The sequence below is a fragment of the Perognathus longimembris genome, chromosome 1 (genome assembly GCF_023159225.1).
Source record: "Perognathus longimembris pacificus isolate PPM17 chromosome 1, ASM2315922v1, whole genome shotgun sequence".
NCBI classification, from domain to species: domain Eukaryota; kingdom Metazoa; phylum Chordata; class Mammalia; order Rodentia; family Heteromyidae; genus Perognathus; species Perognathus longimembris.
In genome coordinates this window covers 132,003,156-132,019,813 of record NC_063161.1, presented here as the reverse complement: position 1 = coordinate 132,019,813, position 16,658 = coordinate 132,003,156, and the positions used below count along the sequence as shown (strand labels likewise).

Here is a 16,658-nt window from a genome sequence, read left to right as displayed (position 1 = left end):
TCAGTTTGACAATAAAAATTAACACCCCTCCCCAAAAAGGAAAAGTCCATGAGATTCATCTTCAATTAACTACCAGAAGTATAGTCTGAAGGACTGATTTGCCCCCCCCCCATTTCCTCAGTCCCATAGGGACACTAGGCAGGAACCTCAATGTGAGAACCTGCTTTGATATGCAGATAGGATATCTCACTTAGGCCCAGCTGTAAACAACCCTTTGTGGGCCAAATGGAAAAGCCCAACTTCGTAGACCTAGTGGCGCTTCCAATAACCTGCCTCCTTGCTCAGACCCCATATAAGCCTGATCCCAAATTCACCCCCTTGCACAACCTCCAAACCTGCGGGAAGGTCTGTGCCCCATAAACAGTCCTCACCTGTTGATGATCGAGTCCAGCCTATTCCTTTTCTGGTCTCCTCCATTTTCCCAACATAGTCCTATGGTGTTACTTCTTTGAACAACAAACTGACAGTTTAACAAAATGAGTATCAGGAAGCTGAAATGTGTTTTGTTTGAGGAGGATGAGACTTAAGGGGAGGGGTGGTGAAGGAAAATCAGAATGTGGGTCAATACAGTGGTGATACTCAATGTATATATATGAAAAGGTTGGAATAGATTGGGGTGGTAGTGGAAAGGGTGACACTGATCAAGATGCATTGCACTTATAAACTGATAAATTACATTGAAACCACTTTGTAATTATTTTTGTGTGTATGTGCCAGTACTAGGCTTGGCCAGAGGGCTTAGGCACTATCTGTAAGCTTTTTCACTCAAGGCTGGAGCTCTAACACTTGAGTCATAGTTCTACTTCTGGCTTTTTGGTGGCTTAATTGGAGTCCCACATGCTTTCCTGCCCTGGCTGGCTTCAAACTTGGATCCTCAGATTTCAGCTAGGATTACAGGCAGGAACCTTTTCAAGTTTTCACTCTTTTATCTTCTAATCTTGTGCAAGGCACAAGAAGGTAAGTTATAAGGTAAGATAAAAATATACAATTCTCAGCTGGGGTCATAGCTCAGTGTTAGATCACTTTCCTACTGTGCATGAGGCTCTGGGTTTGAGACACAGCACCACAAAAACTTACAAAAAGCAACCAAAACCCTTGCTTGAAGAAATTCTTTACAAGAAATGCAAAAAGAAAAGAAGAGAAAAGCAATGGAGAAGAAAAAAATATATACTCACGGGTAGGTAGACAATGTGAAGTTTCTAGGATTTTGGGGTTGGTTTTTTTTTTTTTTTTGCCAGTCTTGGGCCTTGAACTCATGGCCTGAGCACTGTCCCTAAGCTTCTTTTACTCAAGACTAGCACTCTACCATTTGAGCCACAGCACCACTTCCGGCTTTTTCTGTTTGTGGTACTGAAGAATTGAAACCAGGGTTTCATACATGCTAGGTGAGTACTTTACCACTAAGCCACATTCCCAGCCCTTTAGGACTTGTCTTTTTACTTCTGTCCTGTTGTGGGGCCCATGTATGGACAGGCTATGAGACACTCAGATTAGAAAAAAAAGATTTTATTGAGTGAGAAAATACTGGTGAGCCAGGAATGCAGGTGGGGAATCTCAAGATGCAGTCCCGGGGGGCTGGGAATATGGCCTAGTGGCAAGAGCGCTTGCCTCCTATACATAAAGCCCTGGGTCCGATTCCCCAGCACCACATATATAGAAAATGGCCAGAAGTGACGCTGTGGCTCAAGTGGCAGAGCACTAGCCTTGAGCAAAAAGAAGCCAGGGACAGTGCTCAGGCCCTGAGTCCAAGCCCCAAGACTGGCAAAAAAAAAAAAAAAAGATGCAGTCCCTGGGCCAGGCCATCGCAGAAGGCTGCTAATAAACACAAAACTGCAGGAATTTTCCCTTTAGCTTAACCATAGCGGCTTGTTACTTCCAAGAGGTGTCAGTCACAACAGGTCAGGGCATCTTGATCTTCACTGGAGACCACCTAACAACCAGGTGGCAAAACAGCATGCAACTGGGGGGGGGGGGGGTGCAACTGTACAGGTGTGATAAATACAGAGCAAAACAAGTTCAAAGCAAGTTGGGTAAATACAACTATATAACTTTACAGCAAGGCCCAGCTTCAGGAAAGTTTTACATTGAACACTACAGAACAGTAAAAGAAAAGTTTTATATATTTTCCAAGCCCCAGGACTGCCCCCCAAAAAAAGAAAAGTTTTATATTGAACACTACAGAACAGTATTAGCAATACTTTGTTGTTGAAAGCTATCATAACAACAGATTATCTTCATCACTTCAGTCTGTTTTAGTGGCTTTCTGTGTTTTGAATCTTTATTACTAGGGGTATTGAAGGACTAACACACATCCTATTACCTCAGACACCTGGCAGAACCTCAATATGTGAACTTGCTTTGATATGCACCTAGGCCCAGTGTAAACTACCCTTTGTGGACCAAAAGGAAAAGCCACCAACTTCCTAGACCTAGTAGCACTTTCAATAACCTCTGCTTCCTTGTTCAGACTCAGACCCCTTATAAGCCTGGTCCCAAATTCACCCCCTGGCACAACCTCCAATCCCATGGGAAGGTCTGTTCCCTTTTCTGTTCCTCAACAGTTCTCGCCTGTTGATTATCCGAGTCCAGCTGGTCTCCTCCATTTTCCTTAACAGGTATGCTCTCATTTAGGCACATTATTTCTTCTTGATGAATTAACCTTTTGAGCATTATAAATGTCTGCCTTTACTTTTTTGTTTCTTCAGTATTGAGGTTTCAACTCAAGGGTTTGCTTTTGCTATGTCAGCAATCTCCCACTTGAACCAAGCCCCTACTCATTCTTCTTTCCCACTTCTAATATGACTTGTCCTGATGCCCATTTACAAATTATTTTAACTTTTTCCACTTTGTAATTGAGATATTTATATTACAGAATTATTATAAGGATCACATGTGCGACAGAATTATCTCATAGTGCCTGGTTAATGATCAGCATTCTATAATGTTTATTTCACTGCTCAATCTCTTGTGTAAACTCCATGCACAAGGGTTATAAAATAACATTGCATGTTAAGTTCTGAAGACATGGGGAGTTCCATTTTTAAAGACTCTGTTCCCCTGATCGACTCCCCGTTCCACCCAGACTGTCTTCCAGCCTAGCTCCGGGACCGCTCCCGCATTAGGGGCCTCTATGTGCTTTCCTGCCTCCTCTTCCGAGTGTTAGGAAACTGGAGAGGAACGGAAAAGTAGGTCTGACTCGAACCACAACAGGCAAGGACTGTTTATTGGGGAACAGCGAGGGGAACAGACCTTCCCCGCCCCCCGACCCCCCATTGGAGGTTGTGTCACGGGGTGAATTTGGGACCAGGCTTATATGGGGTCTGAGCAAGGAGGTAGAAGTTAATGAAGGAGCCACTAGGTCTAGGAAGTTGGGCTTTTCTGTCTGGCCCACAAAGGATTGTTTACAGCTGGGCCTAGGTGAAATGCCCTGCCTGCATATCGAAGCCGGTTCCCTTACTGGGGTTTTGCCTGGTGTCCTTATGGGCCTGAGGCAACAGGGTGGAGGTCAGTCCTTCACTGAGGAAGTTGAGATTCTTCCCAACCAGTATCAGCGGTCCTCCATCAAAGAGGAGGCTCTTCATCGCAGCTCTGGAGCTTCTCCTGTCCGTCCTGGGCCCACAGAAGTAAGACCCCAGTAAGCCTGTGTGCTTGCTGCGATGCTTTGCTTTTCCTTGGATGGCCAGTGATCATAAACTTGGGGTTCTGAAGACTACAAGCTTCCAGGACCTGCGGCACGGACTACAGGGCCTAGTTCTACTTTGGGTTCGAGACCTGTCCGGCCAGGATACCAGGGGGGTCTGGGTGGCGAGGGAGCTGGGGGGGGGCAGGAGGGGGGAGAGGGTGTCGACGTTTCTATTATAGCTACATGCCACTCCGACTGGACGTGGGAGGGGTCCCACCTCATCGTGTCGTTTTGATTCCTAATTTTAAGCCTGGATTTTGACTTCGACATGAGCAGTGTCTTGGAATTTCATTTCTATCTCTTCCACCGTTTAGAAGTTGAATGCAACTTCCGACACGGAGAAGGCAAGGGCTCCGTGATGGTCATTCAGTTCCAAGAGGGAGCTCAGCTCACCACCGGGCCCACGCCGCCGGGCGGGTAGGGAAATCCTTCTCTAACAGCCAATGGCCGGACCAGACTACCGGGTCAGTACAGATTGTGATTGACCCAACTAGGCGGAAAGCCCGCTGGCTTCAAGCCCATTAGGCTTTAATTGGCTGTGGCTCGCAATTACTTTTCAGAGTTGGTGATAAACTCCGCCTTCAAAGGCATTTGATAACAGGGTTACGTTTGGCAAGGCAAACGCTGATTGGCCAGAGCGCTCACGGATTGGGTCGGTAGTAAACACAACCAGGCTCCTGAGGCCGTAGATTGGTCAGTTTTTTAGGGGGCCGAGTAAATTCCTCCGGTTCCGTGAGCGGCTGGCTACAATTCAGCTCAGGCCCCGCCCTCCCCTTTGATGATTGGTGAAAATCCGGCTAGAGGGGCGGAGGAATGAAGCGGGTTTAGGTGATCTCGTATTGCGTCACTTCCGCTTACTGAGGGTTGCCGTAGCCTTGTTCACAGAGAGCCTCGACGAACCGGCTGTAGGAGCCGAGTGACTCGGGGAGGGGTGGGCGGGAGGAAGGCGGGCGGAAGGCAGAGGACGTCCCATTCACCGAAACGCCAGTCTGGACGTTCCCGCCTCCTCCGACAGTGTCAGGTCGGCTCCGAGAAGGGTCACCGCCTCCTCCAGTGAGGAGAAAGGGGGCGGAGCCCGACCCAGGTGAGGCGACCCTGTCAGCTCCAGCCCTGGAAGTGCGCGCGGTTGCGCGCGGCGCGCTCACGTGGAATCGGTTGAGTCCCGGGGGCGCGCCCAGGCGTCCGAGAGCGCGCAGGCACGTACTGATGTCCCTCGTCTACCCTTCCTGTCTTTCTGAGAGGGTATTGTTACCTTTCTGATCGGAGGGCCAGGCGGATGGGAGACGGGCTCTTCTGCGCAGGCGTCCCCCGTGTCCCGACGCCAGGCTGTCTGTCTGCGGGGTGGGGCGGGGGCTCGTGTCCCCGCGGATCTGCAGCTGGGGACGGAGCTTCTTCCGCGATGGGGTAGGAAAGGCCTCCGGACCCTACAGCCTTGCGGGATGAATAGAAGGTCTGTTGCCCTGCGGGACGTTGGCGGGTGGCCGTCTTGCCCCCATCCTGGGTCTTCTGGAGCGACAGGATCTCATTTCATCCGATCAAGGCCACAGACTGTCTGGATGCGGGAGCGGGCCGGGGCTCCGGAGGGGTGGAGTCAGTTTCGGAATGTCTCAACTTGTTAGGAGAGACTAAAGTGTTTAATAGGCGTTTATTGGATGCCTACTACTTTGCAATCACCTTGGGCTTCGTGTTAGGAAGCTGTAGGTGGTGCGGTGGTCCGAGCCGGTCATTTTGTTCATCTCCTTCTGTTTGGTGGACAGGTTTGTATCGAACCACCAGTGTAAAGGCAGTGAATGAAAGGGGACTGAAGATTAGGTTTTTCTTTTTGTTTGTTTTTCCTCCTAAAATGCCAGTCTGTGTTTCGGCATAGTGAAGAATACTGTAGAAGCAAATTCCTAAATAGAAGACAAAAAAGCAAAATATTTAACTTGGAGCAAAACATTTTTGGGAAAAAACGGTAAAATCTTGATTACTTATTGTGCTCCAGATCTGGCTAATAGAAGAAAACACTTCAACTGAAACAAAAAAAATTTTTCAAACCACATCCATGTTTGTTTGTGTGTTTTTTTAAGGTGGATAAGTAGAAGATGTCATATTTATTTGAATTTTTTGGAGATTGGAGAAAATACTGTGCTGTAGTCATGATTGATGACTTGTCTTAGGTCATTTGAAAAGATGAGCGGGGTGTTTTCACTTTTTCTGGAGAATTTGCTTTTCCTTTGCTAAAGTCTTGTGATTCTTGATGAAGCTGTTTGGCAGTAGCCAAAAGAGTGGGGAGGGAAGAGACCAGATGGACAGAGGAGAAAGAATTTCAGAGAAAAGCCCTTAAGCCAAAGGAAGGCCTTCCACTATTTGCTTTAACTCTTCTGGACATTTCAGCAACTTGGGAAGACTGACTTGGTCACTGGCACCATTAGTGACCCTGCCAGGTAAGCTTAACTAGTTAAGGACTTACTATGGCCCTGTAAGTTTCACATTAAATAAAGAGACCAGGACTTTTTGAAGAGTTCTGAAGACAATTTTCTTTGTTGTTTTTGAGATTTGCTCTTTTTTTCTCTAAAATTGTTGCAAATACAACTTTTCCAGCTGGAGGTTTGGCTCAAGTGGTAGCTTACTAGCTGAGTAAGATCAAGGCCTAGAATTTAAACCCCTGTACCTCTAAACAACAACAACAACAACCCACAGTGTAACTTTTAGCTAGCTAGGATGTTAGCAGACTGGACTTGATTAATTGATATGTTTCCAGAAAAATTCTACACATGAGATGAAATTAAGATGAAAGCATTTTAGGGTGGGGATGTTTTCCTAAATTTAGACTTTCCATGTGGAAAGGTTTTAAAAAATGACTTGCAGCAAAATGTATGTACATGTTTTATTCTGTTAGAGACTAAAAAATAATTTGTTTTTACTGAGAGTGATAAAACTGGCTGTAGTCCTGACACAGAATCTTGAGTCTACCTCACATTCTTACTGGGAAAGGAGAAAAAATGCCCAAGGTATTGATTCCATGTTAGCTTTCAACTTAAAAAAAATGCAAATTGTAAATTTTCCCCTTTGTTTTGAGTATATGAAGCTATTTTCCTTATAGTAGCTATTTTCCCTGCAGTAGCAGGTGGGAAGGATTGTAACAGTACACTATACCTTTTGTCTAAGTAGGAAGTGAACTTCTCACATGCTAAGTGACCAGCTGTTTGAGTGACCTCTTGCTCTTTACAGTTATTTTAATCATTTTCATCACTGAACAGTGGCTTTTAATCTCAAGATCATTTTCAGAGTGCCTCTCATTTGATCACTTCTTTGTGTATTCACTAAAATATGTGTTGGAGTATTGATTTTATTGTAGTAAGTAGGAATAGATTCTTAGTATTATCTGTAATTTTCCCTTTCATCTTCTAACAAAATTGATAAATTGTTGACTCATGTATTTTCTAAATTCTAAACCATATTTTGTTCATATTTTCCTTTTCTTGAAGACAGAATGGTATAAGTAAGCATTATGTGTCTTACCTGACAGTTTAGCTGGGCTTGGTGGTCCACACCTGAAATCCCAACAGTAGGTAGTCTGAGATGGGAGGATTTGAGGCCAGCCTGGGCTACAAATCCAACCCTATCTCAAACCAAAAAAGTTTTTAAAAAATGGTTCTTCTAGTAATGAAGTTTAAAATCACTGACATTTGAAAGTAATCTAATTAAGAGATATTTGCACTCAGTAAATTTAATATATCAGTGTATTTTCCAAATTTGCCTTTGTGCTCTTGAGAAAGTTTGTGAGTTCCTAGAAAGTATTTTCTATATAAGTGGACATTCCAAATGTTTATTTTATAAACTTAAATGTATGGTAGTAAATAAGCTTTTTGGAAACTGTACTTGCATAATCTGTTACCTTACATACTTGATAACAAAGGTTTATAGATGCTTTGTTTTATTTTAAAGTGATTAGAGTGAATTGTTGCCTTCTTCTTCCTGTACAAGATATTGTTAACATGGTATAATTTATTTTCTAGTACATCTTAGCTATAATTTAAATTCCATTCAACCATTTTCCTCTAAAATTGCAAGCCTTTCACCTTTGTAATCTTTCTCTTTTAATCTCTACTACAAAGAGAATTGAGGAAGGAGGACTGGGAAGGAAAGCCTACTGCTTGAGGGTTCCGTTGTAACGGGAATCCAGAAATGCTACACAAATCTAAACATATCTAGTAATAATGCACTATATGAATGGAAGCCTAGAGTTGAAACAATCCTTTTTTTTTTTCTTTTAAATCTTTACTGGCAAGGCCCTGTTACCAGAGTTTAGAGATAAAGTCCTGGCTCCAAGGGTCCCACTAAACTACTGCAATACACTAATCAAATAAATGAGCACTGAGGAAGGGCAGAGAATGGAGCTTCATTAGTACAATCACATGGGAAAGATCAGACAGAGAGATTCAGGAATCCCAGGCCTGTCAAGAAGTTGATGGGATCTTTGAGATTTAGAAAGGGAAACAAAGGTAGAGGTTGGGGTTTGCATGGTGACAGCAGGTAACCTTGTCACACCAGTGATCTGGTGGATCTTTGTTTCAATTCTGGCTCTGAAAAGCTGTTATCCTTGTCATCACTTGAGATGATCTGCCGGTCATGAGTGCAGCTTCATTTCCTTCCCATCCTAGGGCAGTTACATTTTGGATAATGTATTCTGCTAGGGTTGCCATTACTCAGTTAATTTTAGTTCCTGGTCACAAAGATGTGTACTAATCAGTCCTGTTTGTGGAATCCAGGATAAGCATATAAGAGAATGACTCAGGAAAGGTCTAAAAAAAAAAAAAAAGAAAAAAAGAAAGAAAACGTAAAGAGGCAAAGTAAAGCCAGAGAGTGAGGCCAGACCAGTGACTGGGCCTTTGGCACTATCAATACTTCCAGTGCTTTGGCATGAATTATAATTTTTTTTCATTAAGAAATAAAAGTTTTTGGGCTGGGAATATGGCCTAGTGGCAAGAGTGCTTGCCTCGTATACATGAAGCCCTGGGTTCAATTCCCCAGCACCACATATGTAGAAAATGGCCAAAAATGGCGCTGTGGCTCAAGTGGCAGAGTGCTAGCCTTGAGCAAAAAGAAGCCAGGGACAGTGCTCAGACACTGAGTCCAAGCCCCAGGAATGCCCCCCCCCCCCAAAAAAAGAAAGTTTTTTGCTTGGTGCCAGTGGCTCATGCATGTAATCTTAGCTACTCAGGAGGCTGAGATCTGAGGCTCACAGTTCAAAGCAGCCTAGGCAAGAAAATCCATTAGACTCTTACCTCCAATTAACCACTAAAAAGCTGGAAGTTGAGCTGTAGCTCTAGTGGTAGAGTGATAGCTAGCCTTGAGTACAAAAGTTCAGGGATAGAGCCCAGGCGCTGAGCCCTCAGGACCAGCACACACGTGCATGCACACACACGAAATAAAGTTCTTAGTCTATGATAAAAACCATGAAAATTATTTTCTTAATTGATGAAAAGGTTTTAGGAGAGGCAATTGTGATGGGTAGCAGGTAGCATCTACTAAATAGAGGAAAAGTATATTTAGACTTCTTCTTTTGTTTTTAGGGTTTTTAAAATGTATTTTGTTAGCAGGTATCAGCAGAGGCCATACCCCTCATTTCTTGGATCCATTGGGCAGGATCCCAATACACAAACAGGGTTGTGAAGATGTTACTTTAGAACCTACCCTCAGACCACAAATGAAAGAATGTAGCATTTAATGAACCTTGTTTTGTACTGCTTCAAGCCACCAGGATACAGGCCCTTCCAACACCCATAATCTCTTTAGCTTTTCTACCGAAGAATTTGGACTTCATGATGACAGGCTGCTTAGGGAGCTTTCCCTTCCCCAGAACTCTGTAGTAGCCTGATCAAAACACATCAACCATGGGAACAACTCCAGTTTTTTCACAGCATTTCCTTGTTTGTGTCTGCTTACTGACCAATGTCTACAGTTCATCAAGGTGGACAGTTGGGCAAAAGCTCTTGTTCCTCTTAAGAGGTAATGCCTCATACCAACTTTCCCAAAGTAACCTAGGTGATGATTTGTCATAGTTAATCCATACCACCAGCATTACTGCTTCCTGTGTTTGCCAATGTGGCCTTGGTAGCCATGGCTCAGGTAGCCCTGAAATGCCTGAGTCTTCCTTAGTCTGGATGGCTATATGTGAAAAGGAGTTCAGTAGTAAGGCCATGTTCATGGCAAAAGAGGCTGCTTAGACTTCTTAACTATTAAATAGAAATTAAATATTAAAATAGACATTGTTTCAGTAAGTTTTGACTTTGAATGAAAACAGTACCTCTTTCTTGATGGTACTAGCTAAATCCCCGGGGCAAACTTTGGTTGGACTGGCTGGTGTCATAGAACTCATTTCTGAAGTGGTCATGGTGATGAATGGCAGTGGGTGCTAAGGTGGTCAGACTTCCCTGGACAATCTACCCAGGCCTAATAGAGCCTGGCAGTCTGATCTTTACTGCATGGCTTAAGAAAGGGTAAGAGCCAGGTACTGATGGCTCATGCGTCTAGCTGCCTGGAGGTCTGAGGATTATGGTTTGAAGCCAGCCAGGAAAGTCCAGGAGACTCATATCTCTAATAAACTACCAAAAAGCTGGAAGTAAGGCGGTGGCTCTAGGGGTAGGGCGCTAGCCTTGAGTACAAAAGTTCAGGGACAGTGCCCAAGCCCTGAGTTCAAGCCCTAGGACTGCCCCCTCCTCCAAAACAAAGGGTAAGAAATTTTATTTTATTTGCAAATACCAAAAAGCTTAAAATAGCTGTGTGATTGGTGACTCAGACCCAGTAATCCTAGCTACTTAGGAGGCTGAAATGGAGCAAGCATGCAGACACAAACATTTAGTAGAACTGGTGTGCTCTCTGCTGAAAACAATTTTGTAACATGGTCAAAATATAAAACATTTACATATTTTGACTTGTAGAATTTTGCTACAGATATATAGGGCATGTTCAAGGATAACTGCAGTTTCTTTATCATTACAATAGAGAAATCAGGATGCGTTACCCCTGTGGTAGATAGTCATTACAGGAAGAACAGTCATGCAGATACTCTATTCTTGTCATCTCTAGAAGAGTATCAAGTGGTGCTGAGGTGTGGGGAATGGAAGGACAGGAGGGAAACTACCATTTACATTTGATTCCATCCCAGTAGTTACTCTCCTGGCATAGCTAAATAGCACAGTACTCTCAGTTGCTACAGTTATGTATTTTTTTATTTGAATCTAGAGTTTATCATTTCAGTTATTTCCAAGATCCTGAACAGCGATGGCTTATTCCATCAGAGCAGGGCATCAGAGCAAGTGGTTGTGTCACTGGAGAATGGGTGAGAGCTTTCCTCTGCTTTCAGTTTCCACACAAAAAAATCACAGGTCCTTGAAATCCAATCATGAAAAGCATTTCAGGGTGTCTCACAAAAAGTAGAGTCTCACAATGTGAAAGTTTTAGCAAGGATTTATTTTAGTATAAAAAGTTAAAATAGGGAGATAGGGGATAAAGAAAACTTTCCTGCTTCCCTGGAAGGACATGGGAGTTAAAGACAACAAATAGGCATCTGTTATCTGCTGTCTTTGTTATACTGAGTTTTTGGATTCCAAGCCCAAAGTCCAGGAGAACCAAATAGGTCCAGCTATAGGCCCTCTTATGCCAAATAAAGAGACATTGTGATGGCTGGAGAAAGGAGATTTATTATTTGGCAACCATGAGAAGACAGCACTTCAGTGCATCTTTATCTATCTTCAGGGGTACAGAATATGACTTCAAGTTAAGTGAGGAGAATGGAGGCAGCGGATGAAAAGGATATGCATAGTTTAAAACATCCCAAGTCTCAGGTGTGGCCTGGTTGACCATTAGCTCAGTCGTCGTCTCTAGGAGAGTTATTTTATCATTGGAATGGCTGGCAGGTGGTGTGAATTTTTGGCTGCTTTCTTTAGGATGATAGAAGGCACTGCCTGGTTGAAGGGCAGTTTGCCTCCACATAAGATGCTTATCAGTGAGTTTTCTCTTTCTTGGAGCCCAAGGTGATTGCAAAATAGCAGCAGCAAAAAATAGCTCAGATCAAAGAGCACGGATACAAAATTGGGGACTTTTAGTTAATTCACAGGGTTCAGCAAAAGTGTTTTTTAAGTTGACTCTTAAATGTATCCTTTCTTAGCTGGGAGAACACATTTCCTGTTACAAGCACACTTTCAATAGACTAAAAGGGGTTCTCTAGTGAGAACCACAGCATTAGCCTTTGGATTTTGAGGATATATTGAGATTGCCCATAGGGAATTCGTCTCTAGATCCAGTCTTCAGGGTTGCAGTACCCAGGAGTTGAGAAGTTCAGGTACATTACAGGTTGCATTTGCTTTTCTCCAGTGCTCATGGCTGATACCTATTCATATGTAAGTAGTCAGTTTGTGTAGAAACCCTAATTTACTTGAAGTATAATATATGTTTTACCAGAAATTAAGTTAACTGTGGGTTCTTGCATTTGGCAAGAGAAGAATTTAGCGAGATGTGAATATAATGAAGGACTGAAGTGCTGTCTTTCTGTGAGAGTCCTATGCCAGATGTTCTTTCTCTGTCTCTCTTTCTCCATCTTATTTCATTTCTAATAAACTATAATTATGATTAGAGTGTTTGTTACTCTCCCCTACTCCCCCAAAACCTCTCTGTCCATTTGCATTCATTTCTTGCCCCAAATAAGCATTAACCTCCTGTCTCTGTGGGATTTCCTTCGCTGTGCCCATGATCTGTTTATTAGTGGTACTGGAGTTTGAACTCAGGTCCTTGTGCTTGCTGGGTAGGCACCGTTCTACTACTTGGGCCACTCCAGCCTTGGGTTTTTTTTTTTTTGTGTGTGTGTGTGTTTTCAATTGCAAACTTTCAGCCAAGCTTTATCTTTATCTCACCTGCACTCCACTTTTCCTGACACCTGAACAACCTGCCTGTTCATGAGCCTGAAGAAGAGGTCCATGTCAGTTCAGGTTGTGTTACCCACTGCCAATTTGGAAGTTAGCATTTTAGCTATGCTTCACTCATTACCTGATCCCAGCTTGCAAACTCTCCCCCTCCCCGCCCCCAGCTTATACTTACAAGGTTTTTTGAGGATTTATGCCTTAAAAAATTATTGTGTATCTTTTTAAAGGTGTGTGTGTGTTGGTTGTTCTTCAGAAATGAGAGGGAACAAATGTGTGATCTAGCACCATCTATATAACTGGAACTCTTCAGGCCACTACTGATGTACCCTTCACTTAAGATTGCTAGGACTGTTAGAATTTCTTGGTATTTATTCACTGAGCTCAAGGATTACAAAGCACCAACAAACTTCTGGGTAGATATGCCTTCACTCCCACTGGATCTTTCCTAATACAGATCCTCTGTTCCAAGCGGGCTACATAAAGGCTGAATGGATGCCTGTAAAGGAGCTGACATGTATGAGTTCTAGCAGTGCCAAGGGCTGAATTGGTGTCTGCTTCTTGACAAGTTCTTATATGTGTGCTCATGATCAGAAGCAAAAGAAGCTTTTAAAGTTCTGCCAGGTGCTAGTGGCTCATGCCTATAATTCTAGCTACTCAGGAAGCTGAGATCTGAGGATCACAGTTCAAAGCCAGTCCATTCAGGAAAGTCCATGAGATTCTTATCTCTAATTAACAAGCAAAAAGCCAGGAGTGGAGCTGTGGTTCAAGTGGTAGAACTAGCCTTGGGCAAGAAAGTTTAGGGATATCTTGGAGGCCTTGAGTTCAAGCCCAGGTCCAGCACTGTCTCTCTTAAAAGTTCTGTTTGCCAGCCACTGGTGGCTCATGACTATAACTACTAGAAAATGGGAAGTGACACTGTGGTGCAAAGTGGTGGAGCAACAGTCTTGAGCAAAAAGACCTCAGGGACAGCCTTCGGGCTGTGAGTTCAAGTCCCCCAACTGACAAAAAGAAGCTCTCAGCTTGGCCACACCCATACCTCTATTTTCATCACAATCTTGGCGTTCTGGCTTTAACTTAAGCTTTTCTAAATCTCGCCCCTTTTCTTCATTTTTTCCTATAGGATAATGGATTTTCCAGGTCACTTTGAACAGATCTTCCAGCAACTCAACTACCAGAGACTCCACAGCCAGCTCTGTGACTGCGTCATTGTGGTGGGGAACAGACACTTCAAAGCCCACCGCTCCGTGCTGGCAGCATGCAGCACGCATTTCCGAGCCTTGTTCTCCGTGGCAGAAGGGGACCAGACCATGAACATGATCCAGCTGGATAGCGAGGTGGTGACGGCCGAGGCCTTCGCCGCACTGATTGACATGATGTACACCTCCACGCTCATGCTGGGGGAGAGCAATGTCATGGATGTCTTACTGGCAGCCTCTCACCTGCACTTGAACTCTGTCGTTAAGGCATGTAAACACTACCTGACGACAAGGACGCTGCCCATGTCCCCCCCCAGCGAGCGCGCGCAGGAGCAGAGCGCCCGCATGCAGCGCTCCTTCATGCTGCAGCAGCTGGGGCTGAGCATCGTGAGCTCGGCCCTCAACTCCAGCCAGGGGGTGGAGGAGCCCCCGGCCCCGCTGAGCTCCTCCCTGCGCGCTAACCTGGACCAGCGCACGCCCTTCCCCATGAGGCGCCTTCATAAGCGCAAGCAGTCGGCCGAAGAGCGGGCCCGGCAGCGGCTCCGCCCGGCCATGGACGAGTCTGCCGTCTCGGACGTCACCCCGGAGAGCGGGCCTTCGGGCGTCCATCCTCGGGAGGAGTTCTTTTCTCCAGACTCCCTGAAAATGGTGGACAACCCTAAGCCCGATGGCATGACCGACAACCAGGAGGACGGCGCTATCCTGTTTGACCAGTCTTTCGGCGCCCAAGAAGATGCGCAGGTGCCCAGCCAATCGGACAACAGCGCCGGCAACATGGCCCAGTTGTCCATGGCCTCTCGCGCCACTCAGGTGGAGACGAGTTTTGAGCCGGAGACCGTTGCCGCCGCCGCCGCTGAGAAAAGCGGTTTCCCGTGCGAAAACCCCGAGGTGGGCCTTGGTGAGAAGGACCACATGCGGGTGGTGGTGAAATCCGAGCCGCTGAGCTCCCCCGAGCCGCAGGACGAGGTGAGCGATGTCACCTCGCAGGCGGAAGGCAGCGAGTCCGTGGAGGTGGAAGGAGTCGCCGTCAGTGCCGAGAAGATCGACCTCAGCCCCGAAAGCAGCGACCGCAGCTTTTCCGATCCGCAGTCCAGCACCGACAGGGTGGGCGACATCCACATTTTGGAAGTCACCAACAACCTTGAACATAAGTCCACTTTTAGTATCTCCAACTTTCTCAACAAGAGCAGAGGAAGTAACTTCAGTACAAGTCAGAACAATGACGACAACATCCCGAACACCACTAGTGACTGCAGGCTGGAGGGGGAGGCCCCTTACTTGTTGAGTCCCGAGGCCGGGCCTGCAAGCGGGCCTTCCTCTGCCCCCGGCTCCCACGTGGAGAATCCATTCAGCGAGCCTGCAGACTCCCACTTCGTCAGACCTATGCAGGAGGTGATGGGCCTTCCCTGTGTGCCGACCTCAGGTTACCAAGGAGAACAGTTTGGGATGGATTTTTCCAGGTCTGGCTTGGGCCTCCACTCCTCCTTTTCCAGGGTAATGATGGGGTCCCCAAGAGGAGGAGCAAGTAACTTTCCTTACTACCGACGCATAGCCCCCAAAATGCCCGTGGTAACTTCTGTCAGGAGCTCACAGATCCCTGAAAATTCTGCCAGTTCCCAGCTGATGATGAACGGGGCCACATCCTCATTTGAAAATGGCCATCCTTCCCAGCCTGGCCCTCCACAGCTGACCAGGGCATCTGCCGATGTCCTGTCAAAGTGCAAAAAGGCCTTATCGGAGCACAATGTCTTGGTGGTAGAAGGAGCTCGCAAGTATGCCTGCAAGATCTGCTGCAAAACCTTCCTGACTCTGACAGATTGCAAGAAGCACATCCGTGTTCACACAGGTGAAAAGCCGTACGCCTGCCTCAAGTGTGGCAAGAGGTTCAGTCAGTCCAGCCACCTGTATAAACATTCCAAAACGACCTGCCTGCGCTGGCAGAGCAGCAACCTGCCCAGCACTTTGCTCTAACTCTCCGTCCTCTTGAGACCATGTCTAGGCCAGTTCTGGGACTCTGTGGGCAGGAAGTGCCATGGGTTGAAGGCTTCGGCTGCCAGTTTTGATGACGCGCAAGCGAAGAGCGGTTCCATGTCACATTTGGGCTGCAGCCTCTCTGGGCGAAGTGTGTACCTTGCGAGAGGGATGCGATATCCGGAATGGGCTCCTTCCTTAAGGTTGAGTAATGCAGTCCTATAGTAGTTTGCAACTGATATTGTTAAAAGAGGCATATTTACAAATTAAAAATGAAAGTGAAAAAATAAATTTTAAAGCAATTTTTTGTAATGCTCTGTGAAGCATTTAAATTTCCTATGTATGCCCTCTGGTGAGAACAGTTCATCCCTGTTCCATGATGCAAAATGCACTTATGTGTAACCAGTGGCAACTTGGGTGCCAGTCTTAAAAGGAAAGCCCTTGAGGACACACCTGTCTGCCACAGATGCTTTAAAGTGTATCCTGAGCCAGTCCTAGGTCTTAGCGTACTGTATTTTTTTAAAAAATGTGTTTGTCTGAGTTGCAGTCACAGACACTGCCCTTTGATGGTGCTGACATTGAGTCCAGGCGAGCGTTCTCTTGGATTAACAGCTGTATATACTTTTGAAAATATCTCTGTTGATTAGATATTTTAACTTTTTTTTCTGGCTTAAAAACAAAGTTGTAAATGGAGTATATAGGGGCTGGGGATATGGCCTAGTGGCAAGAGTGCTTGTCTCACACACATGAAGCCCTGGGTTCAATTCCCCAGCACCACATATACAGAAAACGGCCAGAAGTGGCTCTGTGGCTCAAGGGGTAGAGTGCTAGCCTTGAGCAAAAAAATAAAATAAAATAAATAAGTAAATGGAGTATATACTTGTAGGGAGTGACAAGTAGGGT

The 16,658-nt window shown here is 45.4% G+C and overlaps 1 protein-coding gene and 1 pseudogene across 8 annotated transcripts; one reads left to right on the top strand and one right to left on the bottom strand.

Moving 5' to 3' along the window:
• Window positions 1–3,354: 3,354 nt before the first annotated feature.
• Window positions 3,355–16,443, top strand: Zbtb5 (zinc finger and BTB domain containing 5). Of its 8 annotated transcripts, none has more exons than XM_048335208.1 (5): window positions 3,355–3,795; window positions 3,831–4,766; window positions 6,059–6,108; window positions 9,268–9,384; window positions 13,709–16,443. In XM_048335208.1, coding segments are annotated over exons 4-5 (2,049 nt in total). In that variant the 5' UTR covers window positions 3,355–3,795; window positions 3,831–4,766; window positions 6,059–6,108; window positions 9,268–9,382; the 3' UTR covers window positions 15,756–16,443. The 8 variants fall into 8 exon arrangements, with proteins under 8 accessions (XP_048191165.1, XP_048191092.1, XP_048191292.1 ...); XM_048335135.1 differs by having other exon boundaries at window positions 5,752–6,108; XM_048335335.1 differs by lacking the exon at window positions 9,268–9,384.
• Window positions 9,395–10,061, bottom strand: LOC125356621 (annotated as a pseudogene).
• Window positions 16,444–16,658: the final 215 nt, after the last annotated feature.